Source organism: Rana temporaria, chromosome 12 (assembly GCF_905171775.1).
Source record: "Rana temporaria chromosome 12, aRanTem1.1, whole genome shotgun sequence".
Classification (NCBI taxonomy): domain Eukaryota; kingdom Metazoa; phylum Chordata; class Amphibia; order Anura; family Ranidae; genus Rana; species Rana temporaria.
In genome coordinates this window covers 114,271,818-114,295,937 of record NC_053500.1, presented here as the reverse complement: position 1 = coordinate 114,295,937, position 24,120 = coordinate 114,271,818, and the positions used below count along the sequence as shown (strand labels likewise).

Sequence of the window (24,120 nt, the reverse complement as noted above, 5' to 3'; positions counted from 1 at the left end):
TATACTGTGATAGAAGTAAGGAGTAGATCATACACATAAGAATAGTGCTGCATATTCTAAAAATACTTAGTATAAGGCAAAATTGTTGTCTGGCTGCAGCAGTTGGTTTAAACAACAGGGTGCAGGTGCAATACTCATCCCTTTAAGTTAGTGCTGTTGTCGCATGCAACCTTGCCTGGCTGAAGATGGTGTGAGGTCAGCCACCTCTTGGTCTGATCCTGGAGAGCTTCCAGAAGCTCTGGCTGAGTGTGTGTCACGATCAGGCGTCGGGCTTGAAGACCAGTAGCTATAGCAGTTGCAGGACAGGTATACAGGCAGTCACTTCTGGCAGATGACACAGGCTTACCTGAGGTGCGGAGTCCAAATACTAGCTGGTGTTCACCAGAGCTCCTGATGGCGGAGATGGATTTAGCTGCGAGCTAGTACCAGGTTGCGGTCCTCAGGTTTGCCCCACCAGAGTGTGAGCAAGCCGGGGTCCAGTAGCGAATGAGTAAATAAGGGTTAAACAGCAGCGTGGTCAGTAAGCAAGCCAAAAGGTCGGTAACGAGTAGTTGCAGGTTGGGATCAGGCAGTAGAGTAGTCAGGGAACAAGCCAAGGGTCAATCACGAGTGGTAGCAAATACAGATGGCAGCAGGGAAGACAAATAGCAAGGCACTGGCTGAGAAAGTACAATAACCTGGCAAAGAGGAAGTGCTGAGACAAAGCGTTTACCATTATCATTGAAAGTAAAAGATACAATTCCAAAATGTGGGTTGTCCCCAGAAAAGTAATAGAGGGGAAATCTTCAAATGGGGACACTAGTTATGGGGACCTGGGGTCCCCCAAGGAATTCCCTTAATTTGCAGGTATTTCCTCTCACTTCCTGTTTGGCTACAACAGGAAGTGAATGGAAAACTCCAAAATGGGACCAAGATTGCAAAAAAAAAATCTGACAGGGGTTATAACCCTCCCCTGCTCTATCAAAAGGGGAAAAAGGTTTTGCCTATTGTTCTATTTTAAGTTACTATTTACAGTAAGCGGGGGATCTAGTTAAAAAAAAAAAAACGCACCACATGAATGCCATGTTCATGTCAAAAACTATTTTTGATGGAGTCAATTGTGTATGTGTTAACGGATTAGTTATAATTATTTGTTTGCTTTTTATTTTTTATAGCTATACCTGTAATGACACAGACAACGGAGTCCCTTGAAGCTACAACCAATGAGACAACAGCCCAGCCCGATTCCTCTACAAACCAGACAACGGACTTCCCTATAGACACAACCAATAAGACAGCAATCCAACCTATTTCCTCTACAAACCAGACAACGGACTTCCCTATAGACACAACCAATAAGACAGCAATCCAACCTATTTCCTCTACACACCAAGATCTTGGCAATTAACATTTTACATCATTATATATTACACTACTGTTTATTGTTGGTTCTATTAAAATTGCTGTATTTAAAGAGAAAATATGTTGGTTCTGGCTTAATGCTGTTATTTTACATTTTGTGTTAATGTTTTTATTTTTACTATGCATATAAGATCCTTATTTTGCAAACATTTAATAAAGGGTGCATCCAAGGACACATTATGGTTAATGTTAAGCAGGGGTGCCCAACCTTTTGAAAGGCGAGGGCCACTTAAGCAACTTGGTAACTGGTCGCAGGCCACAATGAGCCAAACGGGCAGGTGGCAGGTCCGTGACGGCTCTGCAGACACAGCCGGATCGGATTGGAAGTAGGACACAAGTCGGTTTACATCTGCCACTCCTTGGAGGTGAATGTAGGGTCCAATTGGGTTGGACTGAGCATGTTAAAAGGGGCCCATGGCTGCTTTCACATTGATGCGCTGCGGTTTACTCGCACCACGGGTGCAACGCAGTGTACTTTTGGCTTTTCTGCACTTTGCAATAGACTTCTATTATATTCTGCAGGTTTGGTGCACTTTCAGAAAACTTGCAGGTAATAACAGAAGTCTATGGCTCTGTGCAGACAACCCACACCAGCACTGCTCTGCATTTGCAGGTTCGTTTGAAAGCAGCCCAGTAACCACTACAGAAAAGATATGCCCATATATACCGTGTGATTTTAGTAATAAACTGACCTTTAATAACAGTATTTTATCCCAGAGCAGGAGGTTGCGGGCCACATCAGAGGGCTCCGTGGGCCACATCAGAGGGCTCCGCGGGAAACATGTGGCCCCCGGGCCACTGGTTGGCACCCCTGATGTAAAGAGAGGGCATCAGAAGACTCTGTGTAGCCCCCATATGAACAAAGCAGGCAGGGAGGGGGAAGAAGGAGCATGTGCCATTGCTCACAGCCATTGAGTTGAGCTTGAACAACTGAACTCTGTAAATGGTCTTTGGATAAAGATGGCCCAAAAATAACAGAAAAGATGCATAAAACTCTATGCGACGACTGTAAACAAAACTACAAAATATTTTTTTTCCCCTTTTTTATCAAGGAATTATTTATAAAACATTTAAATATGAAGCCTAAGTGTATATAAAAAACACACACACACACACACACACGGGATATGACTTCTAATGTGCTGCATAAAAAATAATCTAACCGGATTTCCTTTGCCAGGAAATAAACGTTTTTCAAACTTTCCCATAGATTCTCCTTGTAACCAACTTGCGGCTGTCCAGGAAAGTATGAATAACTTTCTCTGAACACCCCCTCAACTGTAAGATGCGCTGCTCAACCTCCAGGCCGTCAAATGGAAGGTCTGAGGGCTTAGATGCGACACTGGTCCCCGATAGAGTAGATCCTTCCGATCTGGTAGGGGCCAGGGAAGATCCACAGAGAGGGGCTTCAGAGAGGAAAACCAACTCCTCCTGGGCCACCAGGGGGCAATCAGAACCACTTCTGCCCGATCCTGAATAATTTCCCAGACTACCAGAGGTAAGAGGGAAAAAGGAGGGAAGGCATAGGCCAGAGCGAAATCCCACGGGAAGGAGAGAGCATCCGTCCCCAAGGACCCCGACTCTCTCCAGTGAGAAAAAATCCGGCAGCTTTCTGTTGAGACTGGAGGCAAAAAAGATCCACTGCAGGAAGACCCCATCTTAGCACAATCTCCCGGAACATGCCTTGATTTAGCTCCCAACAGTCGGAACCGACACTCACTTGAGGATGAAGGCACTTGAGCTCTGGGACCAGATGAAGAAGGCCCTAGACCTGCTGCCCTGTCATTAAAAGACCAGAAGGAGGCTACAACCTCCTTCATAAAAGACATTAACTCTTTCAAAGAAGTAGTCGCTGAACTAGCCCTAGATGGAATACAATCCTCACAAACAAGTTTTTTTATATCTGTCAAACAGCTTGGCTCTACAGTTTCTACATTTCTTAGAGAAAAAAACAGAAACAAGAACCATAAGAAAAGAAGGCCTATACAAAAAAGGTCCCCTGCTGTATAATCACAGACAAAGGCTTACCTTGGGGGCAGTATGGGAACCGGAGGCTGGCGCTGGTTCAATCCAAGCGAGTGTTCCATCCTCAGGCCTGTCCTCAAGCTCCATGTGGTGAGTGGAGATCAGCCGGAGAAAAAGCCTGCTGTCCCAGGCAGCATGTCCTCAGTGTACTACGCTGTGTTCCTTATCAACACGGCGCCGGAAACCACAGTTACCAGACCTAGGAAAAAAACAAAAACGTGTCGGTGCTCCTGGAGGGTCTGGAAACACAAGACAACTGAGAGTCAGAGGAAAGGGAGGGATCTTTTAAATGGTATCTGATTTGTGTTTCCTGTAGAGGGCGGAGCCAATAATCTCTCAAGTAGCTGTCCTGGAAGGTGAGGGGGAAAGAAAATATAAAATAATGAAGGGGCAAATACTTTTTCACAGCACTGTCCATGTGCTCAGTCCAGCCTGTGTTGCTTAACCACTTCCCGCCCGGTCCATAGGGGATTTATGTCCGGGAAGTGGTTCTAAAATCCTGACTGGACGTCCATGGACGTCCTGCAAGATTTCATGCCGGGCGCGCGGCGATCGGTGATGCGGGGTGTCAGTCTGACACCCTGCATCTCTGATCTCGGTAAAGAGCCTTCGGCGGAGGCTCTTTACCACGTGATCAGCCGTGTCCAATCACGGCTGATCACGATGTAAACAGGAAGAGCCGTTGACAGGTCTTCCTCACTCGCGTCTGACAGACGCGAGTAGAGGAGAGCCGATCGGCGGCTCCCCTGACAAGGGGGGTTCGCGCTGATTGTTTATCAGCGCAGCCCCCCCTCGGATCGCCACACTGGACCACCAGGGAAGCCCACCCTGGACCACCAGGGAAGGGCAAAAAAAATAAAAAAGGGGGCAAAAAAAAATAAAATAAAAGTCAGTGGGAAAAAAAAGAGCATTAAAAAATAAAAAAGATGCCAATCAGTGCCCACAAATGGGCACTGACTGGCAACATGGATAAATCAGTGCCACCCCACAGTGTCCATCAGTGCCACCCCACAGTGCCCATCCATGCCCAGTGCCCACCTATCAGTACCCATCTGTGCCACCCATAAGTATCCATCAGTGCCACCCATAAGTGTCACCCATGAGTGCCCATCTGTGCCGCCTATGAGTGCCCAGTGCCGCCCATGAGTGCTCATCAGTGCCGCCTATGTGTGCCCATCAGTGCCGCCTATGTGTGCCCATCAGTGCCGCCTATGAGTGCCCATCAGTGGCGCATACCAGCGCCGCCAATCAGTGCCACCTCATCTGTGCCCATCAGTACTACCTCATCGATGTCCATCGGTGCCCATCAGTGCCGCCATATGAGTGCCCGTAATTGAAAGAGAAAACGTACTTGTTTACAAAAAATTAACAGAAAAAAATAAAAACGTATTTTTTTTCCAAAATTTTCAGTCTTTTTTTAGTTGTTGCGCAAAAAAAAAAATCGCAGAGGTGATCAAATACCACCAAAATAAAGCTCTATTTGTGGGGATAAAAGGACGTCAACTTTGTTTGGGAGCCACGTCGCACGACCGCACAAATGTCAGTTAAAGCGACGCAGTGCCGGAAGCGGAAATTTCGCCTGGGCACGAAGGGGGTTTATGTGCCCAGTAAGCAAGTGGTTAAAGGGGTTGCAAAGGTTCGTTTTTTATTTTCTAAATAGGTTCCTTTAAGCTAGTGCACTGAATTTCTCACTTCCTGTTTCTCCTCAGTAAACTTTCCCCCATCATCCATGGGGGTTAGTCAGCCAGAACAGCTTACTGAGGAGGAACAGGAAGTGAGAAATTCAGACAAAGAAAAAAAACATTTAGAAGGGAAATCAAAGAAAAAGGTAAGTGAACCAACAATGCACTAGCTTAAAGTGGATGTAAACCCAATTCATGAAATTAGAGCTGGGCACATATATCTGCAGAAATGTTGTTATCTCTTTTCAATGAGCCAAGTCTCAGGCCCCTTTCACATGGGGCAGTGGAGGTGCAGTGACGGTCTAGCAGCGCCGCTATACCGTCGTATTTACCGCGATATTCGGCCGCTAGCGGTGCGGTCTTAACCCCCGCTAGCGGCCGATAAAGGGTTAATACCGCCCGCAATGCACCTCTACAGAGGCGCATTGCGGGCGGTATTACCGCGGTTTCCCATTGATTTCAATGGGAAGGAGCAGTAAACACACCGCTCCTATACCGCTCCAAAGATGCGGCTAGCAGGACTTTTGGAGCGGTCCTGCTAGTGCACCGCTTCAGTGTGAAAGCCTTCGGGCTTTCACAATGAAGCCTGCAGGGTACGATTATTTCAGGTGGTATAGCAGCGCTATTTTTAGCGCTGAACCGCGTGAAAAATGCCTCAATGTGAAAGGGTCCTGAACAGTTCCTCTGTTATCAGCCTGAGAACGCCTTACATCTTGTTTGACTTTTTAGACAAAAGCAGCCTGAATCTTTTGTCATGTGCCTTTCCTCCAATCAGCGATGTTGGCTATCTTGGCTGTATGCCCAGACATCACACTCTCTGTTAACCAGGAAGAGAAAATCTAACAAAATCTGAAATTTCTAAACAGTATATAAATGTGAAGACAGCAGATATACATATAAAACCTATGTAGGGAGATTTGGTTAATCTCTGTGTATCATCTGAGGCTGTTCTCTTCACTGGGTGTATGGAGGGTTTACATCCACTTTAAAAGGAACCTAATTAGAAAATAAAAAACGAACCTTTACAACCCCTTTAACCACTTACCCCCCGGAACATATTGCTGCCTAAAGACCAGAGTACTTTTTGCGATTCGGGACTGCGTCGCTTTAACAGACAATTGCGCGGTCGTGCGACGTGGCTCCCAAACAAAATTGGCGTCCTTTTTTTCCCACAAATAGAGCTTTCTTTTGGTGGTATTTGATCACCTCTGCGTTTTTTATTTTTTGCGCTATAAACAAAAATAGAGCGACAATTTTGAAAAAAATGAATATTTTTTACTTTTTGCTGTAATAAATATCCCCCAAAAATATATAAAAAAACATTTTTTTTCCTCAGTTTAGGCCGATACGTATTCTTCTACATATTTTTCGTAAAAAAAATCGCAATAAGCGTTTATTGATTGGTTTGCGCAAAAGTTATAGCGTTTACAAAATAGGGGGTATTTTTATGGCATTTTTATTAATATTTTTTTTACTAGTAATGGCGGCGATCAGCGATTTTTTTTTCGGTATTGCGACATTATGGCGGACACTTCGGACATTTTTGACACATTTTTGGGACCATTGGCATTTTTATAGCGATCAGTGCTATAAAAATGCATTAGATTACTATAAAAATGCCACTGGCAGTGAAGGGGTTAACACTAGGGGGCGGGGAAGGGGTTAAGTATGCCTGGGTGTGTTCTTACTGTGGGGGGGGGGGGTGGCCTCACTAGGGGAAACACTGATTTTCTGTTCATACATTGTATGAACAGAAAATCAGCATTTCCCCTGCTGACAGGAACGAGAGCTGTGTGTTTACACACACAGCTCCCGTTCCCCGCTCTGTACCGAGCGATCGCGTGTGCCCGGCGGCGATCGCGCCCGCCGGGCACACGCACGGGAGTCGGGGGCGAGCGGGGAGCGCGCGCGCGCGCCTCCGGCGGCGCGCACGCGCCCCCTAGTGGCGGCTATACGATAGGACGTATAGCTACGGGCTCTCGCCCAGGAGAGCCGACCTGCCGCCGTATAATGACGGTGGCTGGTCGGCTACTAGTTAAGTAGTGGATGCGTATGGATTATTTTTGGAGAATAAGGATATCGTTTACAGTCACCAAGTTATTTTGGCCATACTTCTCTTGTGGATCACAGAAAGTGCACTTACTTGTGCTCTCCTGTAACCCAGAATGAGCTGACTGATAGTCACTGCTCTCTGCTCAAAGCTAACCAAGAACTGAATGATCAGTGGTCAGGTGATCCCTCAGTTCTTGGGCTCAGATGCAGCGGGGGACACCTGCAGCATTAGACTGATGCTGTAGGATGGAGGCGAGTAGGTACATTTTTATTTTTTTATTTTTAACAACCCCAAAGTTCTCTTTTAACCACTTAAGACCCGGACCAAAATGCAGCTAAAGGACCTTGCCCCTTTTTGCGATTCGGCACTGCGTCGCTTTAACTGACAATTGCGCGGTCGTGCGACGTGGCTCCCAAACAAAATTGGCGTCCTTTTTTTCCCACAAATAGACATTTATTTTGGTGGTATTTGATCACCTCTGCGTTTTTTTTTTTTTTTGCGCTATAAACAAAAATAGAGCGACAATTTTGAAAAAAATAAAATATTTTTTACTTTTTGCTATAATAAATATCCCCCAAAAATATCTAAAACCTTGTTTTTTGAGAAGGCATATATAGTTTAACATCTTGGGCTAGATTCACATAGATTTGCCTATGTTTAGGCGGGCGTAGCGTATCGCATATACGCTACACCGCCGTAACTTTGACAGGCAAGTGCAGTATTCTCAAAGCAAAGTTGCGGCGGCGTATCGTAAATAGGCCGGCGTAAGCCCGCCTAATCCAAATGTGAAAGATGTGGGCGTGTTTTATGATAATTTATTGTGACCCCACGCAAATGACACTTTTTCTGAACGGCGCATGCGCCGTCCATGAAAGTAACCCAGTGCGCATGCTCCAAATTAACCCGCAAAAATTCAATGCTTTCAACATGAACGTAAAATTACGCACAGCCCTATTCGTGAACGACTTACGCAAACGACGTAATCGATGTAAAATTTGATGCGGTCCCGACGTCCATACTTAACATTGGCTGCGCCTCATATAGCAGGGGTAGCTTTACGCCGGAAAAAGCCTTACGTAAACGGCATATCTGTACTGCGACGGCCGGGCGTACGTTCGTGAATAGGCATATCTAGCTGATTTTCATATTCTAAGCGTAAATCAGCGTACACGCCCCTAGCGGCCAGCGTAAATATGCAGTTAAGATACGACGGCGTAAGAGACTTACGCTGGTCGTATCTTAGACAAATTCTGGCGTATCTGATTATTTGAATCAGGCGCCAGGATACGACGCCTCACACTCAGAGATACGACGGCGTATCTGGAGATACGCCGTCGTATCTCCTACCTGAATCTGGCCCCTTGTATTTTAGCCTTCTTACCATATCTGGTATTAGAGCCACTAAATGTGTGGTCATTCCAAATCAAAAAAGTAAAGACTGCACTTTTACACTTAAACATATGCAGATATCAAGGATAATATACAGTCCATGAATGATATTTCATATATGTAGTGCTCATGACAAATCCCAGAAAAGTCATAAATCAGACTCAATGGGACTTCCACCACAGTGCTCACTGGTATGATTGACTGGTGACTCACTTGTAAGTCACGTTGAGTCTGTTTTATAACTTGTTGTCACAAGTGCGAATACATATCTGGAATATCGTACGTGCGGTCATTAGCATAGAAATAATGTTGAAAGAAACCGGTCATGGAAGAAGCATTAAATTTGCATTTTGTGTCAGAATAAACCATGTGTTTTTACAACGAAAACATCTCACCCTTGTCAACTTTTGACCCGATCATGGTCACCTGCCGCTCCTTTTTATGTAAGCCACCATAGTCTCCTTGGATTATGAATGACTCTCTACTCTCCGTTTCTGCCCTACAGACTTATCTGCAGAAATAAACGAAGGCCTAGATTCACGTAGGGCGGCGTAACTATGTGCGGGCGTAGCGTATCTTATTTACGCTACGCCGCCGCAACTTCACAAAGCACTTGTGTCCTAAATTACGGCGGCGTAGCGTAAATGGGCCGGCGTAAGCGCGCGTATTTCAAAGTAGGCAGGTCTTGGGCGTGTTGTATTTAAATTAAGCGTGACCCCATGTAGATGCATGGCCGAACGAACGGCGCATGCGCGCGTATACTCAGTATCACGTCGTATTTACGCCCAAAGATACGCCGGCTCAATGCCTGTGACGTGAACGTAACCTACGCACAGCCCCATTCACGTACGACTTACGTAAAAAGATAGGCTTGTTCCGACGTCCATACCTTGCATGGGCTGCGCCACCTAGAGACCACAGCTACACACAGCTCTCCCCGTTCTTCAGCTCCGGGGACCGATCGCGGGGCTCCACGGCGATGGGGTCCGCGAGTCCCGTGGCCACGGAGCTTCGGACCAGGTGGCGCGCACGCGTGACCCCACGACTGGGCTTAAAGAGCCACGTACATGTACGTGGATGTGTCCAGCCGTGCCATTCCGCCGACGTATATCGGCGTGAATGGGTCCTTAAGTGGTTAAAGGAGATGTAAAGGTTTGTGTTTTTTCACCTTCATGAATCCTATGCATGAAGGTGAAAAAACAGCTGGAAGTAGCCAGCCCCCCGTTTTACTTACCTGAGCCCGTTCATCTCCTCGGCACGTCCCCGTGTCCTCCTTTCCACGGATTCCCAAATTTGATTGTATAGATTGATAGCAGCGCAGCCATTGGCTCCCACTGCTGTCAATCTAATGCTCGGAGGAGCCGGGAGAGCCACCAAGGGACCCCAGGAGAGGATGTTCGGGGCCACTCTGTAAAACGAGCTGCACAGTTGAGGTAAGTATGACATGTTTGTTCTTTAAAAAAAGAAAAAAGGAACCTTTAGTGCCACGTTAATCTCCCCGCATTAACCTTTATTATCTTTGCTCCACTGTCCTTTGTTTCCTCTAGGCCTTGATCATCTAACCCAACTTTGACTTATGGACCAATCATGTTTTTTTTTGTTTTTTTTTAAAGTGTATTTTGTGCGTGTACTCGAGAGAGGAGCCGGACTGCAGGAGTTGGGAGTAGGCAGGCCTCCCCCAGAGGCAATCTGCCACCTTTCTCCATGCCCGGGTGGCAATGGCGGGTGTGTGAGGGGGTCCTCCCACACAGCCTGCCCTACCTGCTCCGCTTTGAAGCCCAACGGGGCAGAGGGACTCCCTATAAGGGAGTGAGAGGATCTAGCCCGCTCAACCAGCCCCGTTAGTCCTTCGCCTTTCTTTTTAGAGACTGCGTGGTCAAAGTACGTGCATGTTAACCCAATTTCGAGCGCGTGTAAGTGTGGTGGTTTTTGTGGGAGGGGGGTGGGCGTACTAAGCGCAGGCTTACCTCGCATAGCACACCCACCGGGAGCCAGGCTGAGACCACCAAACTCAATTCACATGTAGCAGAGACCGGGATCCGAACCCCTAGCTGCAGAGGTGAATGGCTTGTCAGCGCAGTGCCAATCGCGTTGAGCCACCACAGCTCCCCACGACCAATCATGGTTTTGATAATGTCCATTCCCTTCTCACCCCTATGCGGATACTTACCTTCGATACCCTCAGATCTTCCCATGATATTCCATTGCGAGAGAATTTTCACTACAGTATATGCAACTTAGACACTTTTAGCCAGATTCAGAGAGACGGGCGCTTCTTTAGTTCGACGTAGCGCATCCCATTTGCACTACGCCGACGTAACATAGTGAGGCAAGGGCAGTATTCACAAAGCACTTGCTCCCTAAGTTACGTCAGCGTAGCGCAAATGGCCCGGCGCAACCCCGCCTAATTCAAATTAGGCAGGTAGTGGGCGTGCTACATGTAAAGTAACCGTGACCCCATGTAAATGAGGGCCGTTGGTATGGCACATGCTCAGAATCACGTCGCAAATACTCAATGCTTTCAACGTGAACGTAACCTACGCCCAGCCCCATTCACGTACGCTTACGCAAACGACGTAAAATACGACGGCTGTTCCGTCGTCCATACCTTGCATGGGCTGCGCCATCTGGTGGTTTATCTTTACGCCGGCGTATGTCTTACGTAAACGGCGTAGCTTACTGCGACGGCGTACGTACGTTCGTGAATCGGCGTATCTTGCTCATTTACATATTCAACGCGTAAATCCACACACACGCCCCTAGCGGCCAGCGTAAATATGCACATAAGATACAACGGCTTAGGAGACTTACGTCGGTCGTATCTTAGCAACAGTGAGGCGTATCTCATTTTAAGAATGCGCGCAAAGATACGACAGCGCTCATTCGGACTTAGGACGGCGTATCTACTGAGTCTCTCTGAATCTGGCTACATGTTTCTTCGTATACAAACACCAACTTAAAGCTTGATGTCTTTTGAAAGTATGAGCAAATCATGTCCCCCCCCACCTTTTTTTCTCTTCTTCCTCTCCTATATTTTATAGACATATGCCGTGTACACACGATCGGAAATTCCGACAAGAAAAGTCCGTTGTGAAGCTTTTGGTCGGAAATTCCGACCGTGTGTAGGCTCCAGCGGAATTTTTCTGTCGCAATTTCCGCCAAAAAAAAGTTCTTGTCGGAAATTCCGATCGTCTGTATGCAACGGAGAAAAATCCTACGCATGCTCGGAAGCATTGAACTTAATTTTTCTCGGCTCCTCGTAGTGTTGTACGTCACCACGTTCTTGATGGCCGGAATTTGGTGTGACCGTGTGTACGCAACACAAGTTTGGACCAAAATTCTGTCAGAAAAAAATCCACGGTTTTCTTGTCGGAATTTTCGATCACGTGTACACTGCATTAGTCTCTCCCCATTTATTTCTGCTGGAGACTCTGCTGCTATTTACACCTGGGTCTTTACTTGACCACTTTGTGTTTTTAACATTGAATCCTAAACAATAGCCTTTAGATTGTGTGTTTGTTCTTAAGAGGTAGTAAGTCCCCTTCATGAAATTTGACCTAAGCACATATATCTGTAGTGTTTACGTATCTCTCTACAAAGTTCTAAGTCCTGTGTCTTTCTGCTGCTCCGTTCCTCAGTTATCAGCAGAGTCACTTCTGACTAGTTCTCCTTTACACAAGATAACAGCAGCTGAAAATTTGTGTCGGGAGGGTGCTTAGAGGGAGATAAGCAAAGAGCTTGTCTATTCAGACTACAGCTCTGCATATTCATCGGTTCCTGTACCTATGTGGAGTGGGGGTGTGTGCCTTTCCTCCAATCAGCCTACAGACAGTGTAAACCAGACTCCAACACCCATTACTGAGAGAGGAAACCCTAACACAATCTGCACTTTCCAAAGAATGTAGAAAGGGAAAGAGAGCAGATACACATGTAAAACTTATGTAGGGATATTTGTTTCATCTCTCTGTATCATCTGAGGCTGTTCACTAAACTGGGTATATGTGTGGGTTTACAACCACTTTAACCTCTTGACCACCGCCCCATGTCAAAAAGACGTCCTCTTTTTAAAGATGGATATCTCGGTAACGGCAGCAGCTGCTGCCACAACCGAGATATTCATCTCTTCAGTGGGCGGTCCTGTACAGGATAACGGCGGTCTCCGCGGCGAATTCGCAGCGAGATTGGCGTTATCGGTGGCGGGAGAGGGGCCCCCCCCTCCCGCCGCTCTCCCGCCCCCTCCGCCACTTACCGGAGTCGTCGGTAGCGGCGGAGGCGATCGGGTCTGTCCGGCAGCTGACTGGGGTTGCGACTGAGGGAAAAATCGCCCCCACCCGTCCCCATAGCTCTGCTGGGCGGAAGTGACGTCAAAACGTCAGTCCCGCCCAGCGTCTTAAAGAAAAAAATTTTTTTTGTCATTTGAAAAAATTACAGTTTCAATTTTTTTTTCTTTTTTTGCATTTAAGTCTAAATATGAGATATGAGGTCTTTTTGACCCCAGATCTCATATTTAAGAGGACCTGTCATGCTTTTTTCTATTACAAGGGATGTTTACATTCCTTGTAATAGGAATAAAAGTGATCCAAATTTTTTTTTTTTTATTATTTCAGTGTAAAAAATTATAAACTAAATAAAATTAAATAAGAAAAAAAAAAAAAAATTTTTAAAGCGCCCCATCCCGATGAGCTCGCACGCAGAAGCGAACGCATACGCGAGTAGCGCCCGCATATGAAAACTGTGTTCAAACCACACAAGTGAGGTATCGCCGCGATCGTTAGAGCGAGAGCAATAATTCTAGCCCTAGACCTCCTCTGTAACTCAAAAACTGCAACCTGTAGAATTTTTTAAACGTCGCCTATCGAGATTTTTAAGGGTAAAAGTTTGACGTCATGCCACGAGCGTGCGCAATTTTTAAGCGTGACATGTTGGGTATCATTTTACTCGGCGTAACATTATCTTTCACAATATATAAAACAATTGGGCAAAATTTATTGTGGTCTTATTTTTTAATTAAAAAAAGAGATTTTTTCCCAAAAAAAGTGCGCTTGTAAGACCGCTGCACAAATACAATGTGACAAAAAGTATTGCAATGACCGCCATTTTATTCTCTAGGGTGTTAGAAAAAAATATATATAATGTTTGGGGGTTTTAAGTAATTTTCTAGCAAAAAAAAATGTTTTAGTCTCGTAAACACAGAATCTGAAAAACAAGCCTGATGGTAAAGAGGTTAAATATGTCTACATATGTATTTTTGATTTACCATCTTTGGCTATGTCCCTGATACCTCATCCAGTTGATGTAGGTTTTCTACTACTTGGAATGTTGACATTTTTCTGTATGTACACTGGTGTAGTGCAACACTATATTCAGTGTAGGGACTCGTTCTTCTCATCAAGTTTTTAAAACTCACCTCCACTGTATTAGGATAATGCTGTAAATTAAGACTTAAACAGTGAGCGCATGAGCTTATGTTGACGTTGAGAAGAAAATGAGTGTTTATAATTACATCTGGCTAGACAGGATTGGCAACTATGACAAAACACGTGTACTGTACATTAGAAAGAGTCACAAACACACAATTAAAGCTCCAACTTATTTTACTGTACCGCCACCAAATTGCAGAACATATCACATTCAAGTTATAGAGACTTAAATCAAGAGGTAAACATTTCACAATTAGGCTTTTCAACAAGACAGTGTGCAATGTGCACCAACCTATAAAGACCAATCAAAATTCTATGTTTACTGACCTGAAATGTAGGTTCACTGAAATGAGATAGGACCCTATTTGTAAGTCTTTCAAGCTGAAGGACATTGTTAGAAGAGTTAAAAAAAATCCGAAAGCTTTAATTCTACGCTTGAATGGCATATAAGTTCATCATTGAAATGTATCTAAAGCCAAAAAGATTTTTTTTTTATACAATAAAGTTTACCAATCCATAGATATGGTGGCTTCTTTAGTTTTCTGTTTTTTAGGCTTTATTCTGTGATTTTCACCAAGTGATCTGACCAGTAACACCTCCTCTCTTAGAGGGTATTCTTTCTATGGAGGAGTAAAAGAGACACCCATGGGCAGCAGCCTGGTATGGGGAGGAGGGGGGTAGTATTTGATAGACTATTAGATAAAGTTGGTCTTGACATAAGTGATTAATAAATTAAATAAGGCATAGATCCAGCTAACACTTTCTAATCAGTTACAGAATTTTTTTTTTTTTACAGTTGTATAAAACTTAACTAAATTAATAAAAGTTGGCAGTTACGTGGTTTGCCTCAACCCTCTAACTTCCACTTTTTTTGTGGAGGTTAGAGTATAAAACTGATCTGTTACAGAAAGTTTAAAAATAACAAACTTATTAGCCAGATCACCAGGTTGGAAAAAAAAAAAAAACTTAGGCGCAGATTCTCGTAGATCGCCGCATCACTGCGGCGGCGTAACGTATCTCATTTACGTTACGCCGCCGCAAGTTGCTTAGAGTAGCGTAAATCCCCTGGCGCAAGCCCGTCTAATTCAAATTAGGCGGGTAGGGGGCGTATAGCATTTAAATTAGGCGCGTTCCCGCGCCGAACCTAATGCGCATGCGTCGTCCCTAAAATTTCCCGACGTGCATTGCGCTAAATGACGTCGCAAGGACGTCATTGGTTTCGAAATGAACGTAAATGGCGTCCAGCCCTATTCACGGACGACTTACACAAACAACGTAAATTTTTAAATTTCGACGCGGGAACGACGGCCATACTTAACATTGGTTGCCCCTCATATAGCAGGGGCAACTTTACGCGTCGCAAATCTAATGTAAACGTCGCAACTTCACTGCGTCGACCGCGCGTACGTTCGGAAATTCGCGTATTTTGCTAATTTGCATACCCGATGGTAAAAACGACGGAGGCGACACCTAGCGGCGAAAAAAAAAATTGCATTTAAGATCCGATGGCGTAAGAGCCTTACGCCTGTCGGATCTAATGGTTATCTATGCATAACTGATTCTAAGAATCAGTCGCATAAATACGACGGCCCGGATTAGGACTTACGACGGCGCACATTGCGTTGCGCCGTCGTAAGCCCTTTGAGAACCTGGGCCTTAAAGCGATAATCAACCCAAAATGTATTGTATTATAAATTACTGTTATTGTATTAACCGCTTGCCGACCGCCCACCGCCGTAAAATCGGCGGCAAGTCGGCTCCCCTGCGCGAGAGCACGTAATATAACGTCGGTTCTCGCGCAGGCCACTAGGGGCGCGTGGGCGGCGCCAGGGCAACCCCCCCCCCCGCTCGCCCCCGACTCCCGTGCCCGGCGGGCACGATCGCCGCCGGGCACACGCGATCGCTCGTTACAGAGCGGGGACCGGGAGCTGTGTGTGAAAACACACAGCTCCCGATCCTGTCAGGGGAGAAATGCTGATCCTCTGTTCATACAATGTATGAACAGAAGAGCAGTAATTTCCCCTAGTGAGGCCACCCCCCCCCCCTTACAGTTAGAACACACCCAGGGAACATACTTAACCCCTTCCCCGCCCCATAGTGTTAACCCCTTCACTGCCAGTGGCATTTTTACAGTAATCAATGCATTTTTATAGCACAGATCGCTATAAAAATGCCAATGGTTCCAAAAATGTCCGCCTTAATGTCACAGTACCGAAAAAAAACGCTGATCGCCGCCATTACTAGTAAAAAAAAAAATATTAATAAAAATGCCATAAAACTACCCCCTATTTTATAAACGCTATAACTTTTGCGCAAACCAATCAATAAACGCTTATTGCGATTTTTTTTATGAAAAATAGGTAGAAGAATACCTATCGGCCTAAACTGAGGGGAAAAAAAGTTTTTTTTATATATTTTTGGGGGATATTTATTATAGCAAAAGGTTAAAAATATATATTTTTTTTCAAAAATGTCGCTCTTTTTTTTTTTTAGCACAAAAACTAAAAACCGCAGAGGTGATCAAATACCACTAAAATAAAGCTCTATTTGTGGGGAAAAAAGGACGCCAATTTTGTTTGGAAGCCACGTCGCACGACCGCACAATTGTCAGTTCAAGAGACACAGTGCCGAATCGCAAAAAGTGCTCTGGTCTTTGGGCAGCAATATGGTCCGGGGGTTAAGTGGTTAAAAACGTATATTGTAGCTTACCAATAAGTGGCGGCTACATTAGTTTTCTTTTTTTTAGGCCTTTCCCCTCTGCTTTCACCTGGTAATCTGGCCAGTAAGACACCTCCTGTATTAGAGCATCCCCGCTCTAGGTGAAGGAGCACAGGGGGTACCTTTGAACAGTAGTATTGTTAATCAGAGGGGTGTGTTAGATGTACCAGCAGATTTAGATACAGTAATAAATAGAAGCTGAACTCCAGCTAACACTTTATAAGCCGTTACAGCAAACCGTTTATTTCCTTTTGAGATAAAGATGTCACATAAATATATCTTTGCACCTGTTGGCTCCTGGGATATAAGTGTCATCAATCCCAGGAGTCAATGGGCATCCTCCACAATACACGTGCGCTGCGCTTTGTACGCAATACGTATGGGCGAGATCGGGAGGTGCATGCTGGGTGGCCAGCAGCACTGTATCCCGGAAGGAGCTACGAGCGGGCTTCAGGTGTCTACACTGAAGATGGGAGCGTGCTTGCTAAGAAGGTGACAGTGAGTAATTTGCAGAACTATCTGAACAAAAAAAAAAAGTTAATTTACTATATATGCCGGAATATATTACCGTATTTATCGGCGTATACCGCGCACTTTTTTGCCCTGAAAATCAGGGCAAAATCGTGGGTGCACGATATATGCCGATACCCAAGCTGAGTTTGAACCACTGCGCCGGCATATACCGAGCGCAGTACGCTCGGGTATAGTCAGGCAGGCTCGGCTCCTCCGAGTGTACTGCGCTCGGTATATGCCGGCGCAGTGGTTCAAACTCAGCGCGGGAAGCGGGGATCGAGCGGGGAGGACACCACGATGGCCGCAAAAGGACGCCGGACCGGACAAGGCCGCCGATGGACGACGGGCAAGACACCGACGAGGGGCATACAAACTAAGTATTTTTTTTTTCCAGGAATTTTTCTTCAAGTTTGGGGGTGCGCGCAATAGGCCGATAAATACGGTATATAATATGCGACCATCGTGGGAGTGTTTATTTTTTTTTTTTTAAAGGCTGCAACTCCACTTTAATACTACTTTAAAAAAAAAAAAAAACGACTGCAGCCACCACATGTAAGGATTAGTAAGCTGCAATATATTACTTTTGGATTTAGAGACGCTTTAAGCGCAACCCTACTTTGGAAATGGTCAGCATGGTGGACAAATGACCAGCTGTTTAACTGAAAGGTAGCTATAATAGATAACACACATTAATAGGGTCTGCGCAATGCCAGCCTATAGAGAAACTGATGGCGGTTGTCCATCTGCAACATGAAAAAGACTGTGGTAATATACAGAGAAGGTATACTAATCCTTATAGTATAAAACTATGATACACCAGTATATGCCCATCTTTGTCAATACATCAGAGTAAAGAAAAGGACTGCAGAATCCAGAAAATAGCAAAATATTTTAAAGAGTCTTAAGCGATGAGCATCTGTGGACTCCAGGTAGGTGGCGGCAGAACTTCTGAGGCACCAATGAACGTCACAGCTACTAGTCCGCAGTTTTACGTGGTGAAATGTTTCTGCCGTTTACCTCCTTGGCATATACTTCAGAGTGAGCCAAGGGGAAGTCACATTATTGGTCATAGTTATCTTTCACAGTTCCTCGTAGTTGGTTTCTTCGTTCATCACTCATGTCTCCTCATCCTCCTCCTCATCACCTCCCCTGAGTAACATCTCCATATCCGTGCTGAGAGACACTCTGTGTTCCTTGTGGCTGTCCTCTCCTGGGTAAGAAGACATCAGTACTTAAGAGCTAAAAAAAAATCAGTGCTAACACAGTGACCGTTCTTCTAAAAAAAATCCATAATGCCAAATACGTTGATAAAAGCACACAGACATTCTAATAAAAAGTTGAGATCATGCACTAAAAATGTGTCTACAAGTCTTATAACTGCCCTTTGCTCACATCAACAGAAGGTACAGGAAAAATAACAAACGTTTTCTTTCACCTGTAGTGTATGAACCTTGAAGCACTCACCTCTGAGCACTTCTAAAAGACCCCTGATGTCCCATGAAAGAGGAAGCTTCACAGCCCCCCTTGTGATAGCCATAAGGTTGTTAAATTAAATGTTTAATAATATAAAAAAAAAAAAAAAGTTTAATAAATGTAAAAACTCAAAAACATTTTAAAGCCCCCCCCCCCCCCATCACATACATCTGAATGCCCGCATGCATCAGGTGCGCACATGTAAAAAAAACAGTTGTGCAACACATATTAAACATTTTAGCCAAGGTAAAAAAGAAAAAAAAAGTTCTAGGGCGATAAAGAGTTTCCTGTGGACAATTTTGGGTACTGCAGTATTTTTCCATTTCACAGGCACATGCAATTTTGAGAGCTAAAATATTTAATATCTATTTACTCAACAAAATCTCCTCTATTAAATGTTTCCAGAAAATTGTGGATTATATTGAGTGTTTTATTGAATTTTGAGTGTTTTTTTTTTTTAACCACTTTGGCTCCAGGCTTTTTTTGACATTTTTGTTTAGTTTACATGTTAAAAAAAAAAAAGAAGATTGATCTGGCATTCGCAGCAATACCTCACATGTGTGGAACAATCTCTGTTTGCGTGCATGACCGATGCGCACGTCCGCCTTTGCGGACAAGCACGGGGGTACTTGAAATAGATTGTTATTATTATTAATTTATTACATTTATTTTTTACACAGTTTTTTTTATGTAAACATCCTTTGTTACAGCAATAGGCATGTGACAGGTACTCCTTATAGGAAAGATCTGGGGTCTATATTATAAAACCCCAAATCCCTCGTCTGCCCTTAAAAGGCAATTAAAACTCCAAGATCTGTGTTTTTGAATACTTTTGATTTGTAAAAAAATGGCGTTAATTGTTTTGAGTAAACTGGAAGGTATTTAATCGCTTCTGGGTTACTATAACCAACAGCTAATCAAAACCAAATCTAGATAAGACTAAAATTGTATCATTTGGCCTCAACACCAAACGATGTCTGGCAGGAATCCAATACAGCTCACCATCCAAACAGGGCTGGCGCTACCACTAGGCGGAATAGGCGACTGCTTAGAGCGCACTGCTGCCTAGGGCGCCCGGTCGCTGGTTATTATAGTCCTGAACTGTCCTCCGCAGAGCTTGCACTATCCATCAGGCAGCCATCCTGACATATTAAGCAGCAGCGCCGACACCATCCCCCCTCGCGTGGATTGCGCTCTCCGCTCTGAGCCTCTGACACTGTGTTAAGAACCAGGCACCCGTCCCCCCCTCTCTGCTCTGTGTCCACAGGCCGCTCTCACTCCTCTCTACATTGTCCAGCAGTACAGCGCCTCCTCCACGCTCTCCTGGCCGTGTCTGGAGCGGACATGGATGATGCATCAGCATCATGGGATATAGCATGGCACTGGCAGCGGCTCCCGGGCTTGGGGACAGGTGGAGCCTGGAAGAGGCACCAACACAGAGGAAGCAGACAAATACACAGTACAGCAGAGTTGATCATGCAAGCGAGGGACAGGCATTGTATATGTGATGACAACTTCTTGTGTAACTGCATTTATGAGGATTTAGGTTGAAGATTGTCCTCCTGTTGATTGCTAGTGTCGTTTTGGAGTATTCCTAATCCCCTCTAATGATCATTGACATGAAATTTTAAAATGTGTATGTGTATTAAAATATCTACCAAATGCCCCCCCACACTGCATTGATGGGCGCTGGTGACGCTGCATTTGATGGGCGCTGGTGACCCTGCATTTGATGGGCGCTGGTGACGCTGCATTTGATGGGCGCTGGTGACGCTGCATTTGATGGGCACTTCGTTAGAAAGGTAGGGTATACATGGGCAGGACAAAGGGGGTGGGGTCAGGGGTGAAGCCAAGGGGGGCGGCAAAATTAGGTTTTGCCTAGGGTGTCAAAAATCCTTGCACCAGCCCTGTATCCAAATAACACAATTTCTACAGTAAAACACGGAGGTGGTAATATCCTGTTATGGGAGTGTTTCTCTGCAGCAGGGACTGATGAAGAAAAATGGATGGGACAAAATACCATAACATTTGAGGAAAATCTGCTGGCCTCTGCTAGAACGTTGTCAATGGGAAGGTTTACCTTCAAAACATGACAATGACCCAAAGCACACAGCAACATTGACCACACAGTGGTTGAAGGAGAAAAAGGTGAATGTCCTTGAATGGCCCAGTCAGAGCCCAGACTTAAACCCCATTGAAAATCTCTGAAATGACTTGAAGACTGCAGTCCACAGTCACCATCAAATTTAACTGAACTTTAGCAGTTCTGTAAAGAAGAGTGGGCAAATATTGCAAAGTTAGTAGAGACATATCCCAACAGACTGAAGGCTGCAATTAAAGCAAAATGTGGTCCAACAAAATACTTTTTTTTCTGACTTGTTGGTGTTATATCTTTCACTTGGATGCTATAAGTTGCACTAGTAAATATAGCTGGATAAGACAAAAAGCGTATGTGTAGTGGGGGGGGGGGGGGGTTCTAAAGGCATTCTCTGCATTAAAGTAAAAAAAAACTTCCCCATTCAATTATACCGGTGCCCGATCTGGATCCAGTTCTGTGCACGAGAGCAGCAGCTCTTTCCCTCTTCAAAGGCTTAGAGACAGCAGTGGGAACCATTGGCTCCCGTTGCTGTCAATCACAGCCAGCGAGGAGGGAGCGGGGGCGTCTCTGAGCTGCACTCTGTGTGTCAATGAGCACACAAAGGGTGTCAAGGGAACAAGCCCACACGAGTGCCCCTATGGCAAGCGGCTTGGTAGGACCGCTGATGCGGGGACCCCAAAACAGGAAGCTCAAAACCAGAGCACATAGCAAGAATGACATGTTTGTTATTGGAAAAAAATAATAAAAAAGATTGGTTTACAATCACTTTAAGAGTCCTTTCACACTGAGGCGCTTCCGCTCATAAAACGCTGACCGCTTTTAAGGCGCTTTTCAGGCATTTGCAGTGCGCTTTTTAAAGGACACGTGATTTAAAAACTGCTCCAAAACCATTTTGGAGGCGCTTTTCAGGTATTTCAGAATCATTTAAATGGAGAGGGGTGTGTTTTTTTTTTCAAGCTCTCCAAACATGTTTCAAAGATGCTGCATGCCGGATTTTTTTCACCGCACTGCCAGCGCACTGCCCAAGTGTGAAAGCATCCATTGATTTTAATGGGAATCATTTTTCGTGAGCTTTTACGTTTTTTTTTTGTTTTCAACACCAAAGCGTTTGAAAAACACGTCAGTGTGAAAGGGGTCTAAGTGAATTTGTATGCAGGATTTCAGTACCTACCATGAAATCTTCCTGTAGCCCACAAAGGGACTTTGAAAGTCTTTAACCTTTAGGTTATACTGCCAACCATAGGATGACTGGACAATGGCAAAAAATAAAATACAAAATTGTTTGCCAGCCCAGGATAATTTCTTCTACGACCCTTATGCCTCAGTTTTGTAGAAAAGTGGTACAAAAACCCTATTTTCTTTTTCTATGGAGGGATTCAGGAAGGCCTTGAAGTTCAGAACTTGGATCAAATTGTCTGAAACGCCTTACACATAAAGCTGGCAACAACCACCTGGTAGAACTTAGAGAATGTGTGAACAGAAGACCCGGTGGCAGTCTTGGAAACAGTTCCTTGATGCCAAAAAGCACTCAAGTGCAACTTGACAGGCAAAAGAGGAACCTGATCCTTGAGACCATACCCTTGATGATGGTCTACCTGAGCCACCTAAAGATGGTGAACCCTCATAGGATTCATCCAGGATGACAAAAAGGGAATCAGTCTTCCTGAAAGAAGCAGAGGTTGAGAGGAAGATTCAAATGGTGATTTCTGGAGCGTAGAGAGTAGTAGTTTCAGATCCCATGGAGGCACGGGGAAACAGACTCCGATTCCTTCCTGGTGATTGATTCTTGCCACCTCCAAGATGTTCTTTTGGACTAAACCGGTTGGGGGAGCCTTTGCACTGACATCACACTGTTGTCTTAGGATCCTGACAGTGGCCCTGCATGCTCTGTTTTTTATTGTGTTTTTTTGCTTTTAAGATTGTTTGGCTTCAAACAATACTACACAATGGGCTTATTTCATCTGCTTTGTCTTTGAAAGAGACAGCAAAACATTCTTTAGGTGTGGAAGTATCCCCTTGGCAGCCAATAGGGAAAACACCAGGCTGAAGCTGCTTCTATTCACAGTGGAGAACCAACTCACTTGGGGGTGTTGGGAAATACATGAGAAGATCTGACTTGCCGATTCAGCCTAGAATACCCTGGACCAATTAGAAAACAAAAACAAACCCCCAGGATCGAACTTTAAAGGCAAACCTATATTTTATTATACATAGAAAACATAAAATATAGCTATTTCCACATAAATGGACATGATTAAAAAAAAATATTAACATCTTGTACAAAATATGGCCTACCATGGCCAATTGTATTAAAATGAATTTTAATGCGTAGTAGCGGATAAGCGAGTCCCTGTGCGTCAATGCCTTTTGCTGATTCGCTTCCTCAGGACACACAGCATGACACAAGATGAAACAGGCCTCACTAAATGAACAAAAGAATATACAGCATATTTCAAAGATGTCTGGTTGTTACATGTATATAGTATAATATAGTGTATATGCATCATAAACAATGTATTTACTTCCAATTTAAAGAAAACCTGTGTTTCCTTGTACCTATAATATATGCTGAGGCTGAGTCTTCCATAATTGCTGTTATGGTAGCCCCTGACTGTTCACGTGTAGCAATTTGGGATCGTGGGCAAAATATCGCTGCGATTCTTCCCGCCGCTGTGCCAGATTCCAAATCACACTGCAATGCTTGAAAAATGCAGCACGTTTGTGTTCCATTCATTTTTAGTGGCACCAAATGCTTGTTATGCAATAAATCACTTAGGGCCCTTTCACACGGAGCGGATCAGTAATGATCCGCTCCGTGTGTCCGCAAAGCTCAGCGGGGATCCTCCGTAAAATCCCAGCTGAGCTGGCAGCTGACAGGGCAGTCCCCGCACACTGTGCAGGGACCGCCCTGTGTTTCTTCCGCTCTCCCCTATGGGGGATCGGATGAACACGGACCAGGAAAAATAGGATTTCTTCCGTCCGCAAATGCGGATCTTTGCGGAGGCGGACAAATTACGGGTGTCAGCGGATGTTCATCCACTGACACCTGTAATCACATAGGGACCCATGTATGTCCTGTTTTCATCCGCAAACGGACAGATGAAAATGCGGACATACGGTCCGTACGTGTGAAAGGGCCCTTATTCACATCAAAACCAGTAAAAGAGGGCGATTAAAAAGAACCACCCCTTGACCACCTACCTCTGAATAAACATAGCACCTGCATCATTGACTACACATTGCCCTGACATCAATGCTTAGCTTCACGGTGACGCAATCCAACATTTAATTGTTTCACACCATTAAACTTGCCTATTGAAGTCACAGTCGCTGCAGTCACAAACCAAA

General features: G+C 44.8%; 1 protein-coding gene across 3 annotated transcripts in view; it reads right to left on the bottom strand.

The window, feature by feature from the left end:
* Nucleotides 1–17,711: 17,711 nt before the first annotated feature.
* Nucleotides 17,712–24,120, bottom strand: part of SLC35C2 (solute carrier family 35 member C2) — a 47,057-nt gene continuing 40,648 nt past the window's right edge. For 2 of the 3 annotated variants that reach the window (XM_040330268.1, XM_040330269.1), the window contains exon 11: nucleotides 17,712–18,411. In XM_040330268.1, coding sequence (XP_040186202.1) covers nucleotides 18,317–18,411 — 95 coding nt within the window. In that variant the 3' untranslated portion in view covers nucleotides 17,712–18,316. Of the gene's footprint in view, nucleotides 18,412–22,949; nucleotides 23,195–24,120 lie in introns of those variants that run through there. The other variant, XM_040330271.1, reaches the window with a different exon arrangement.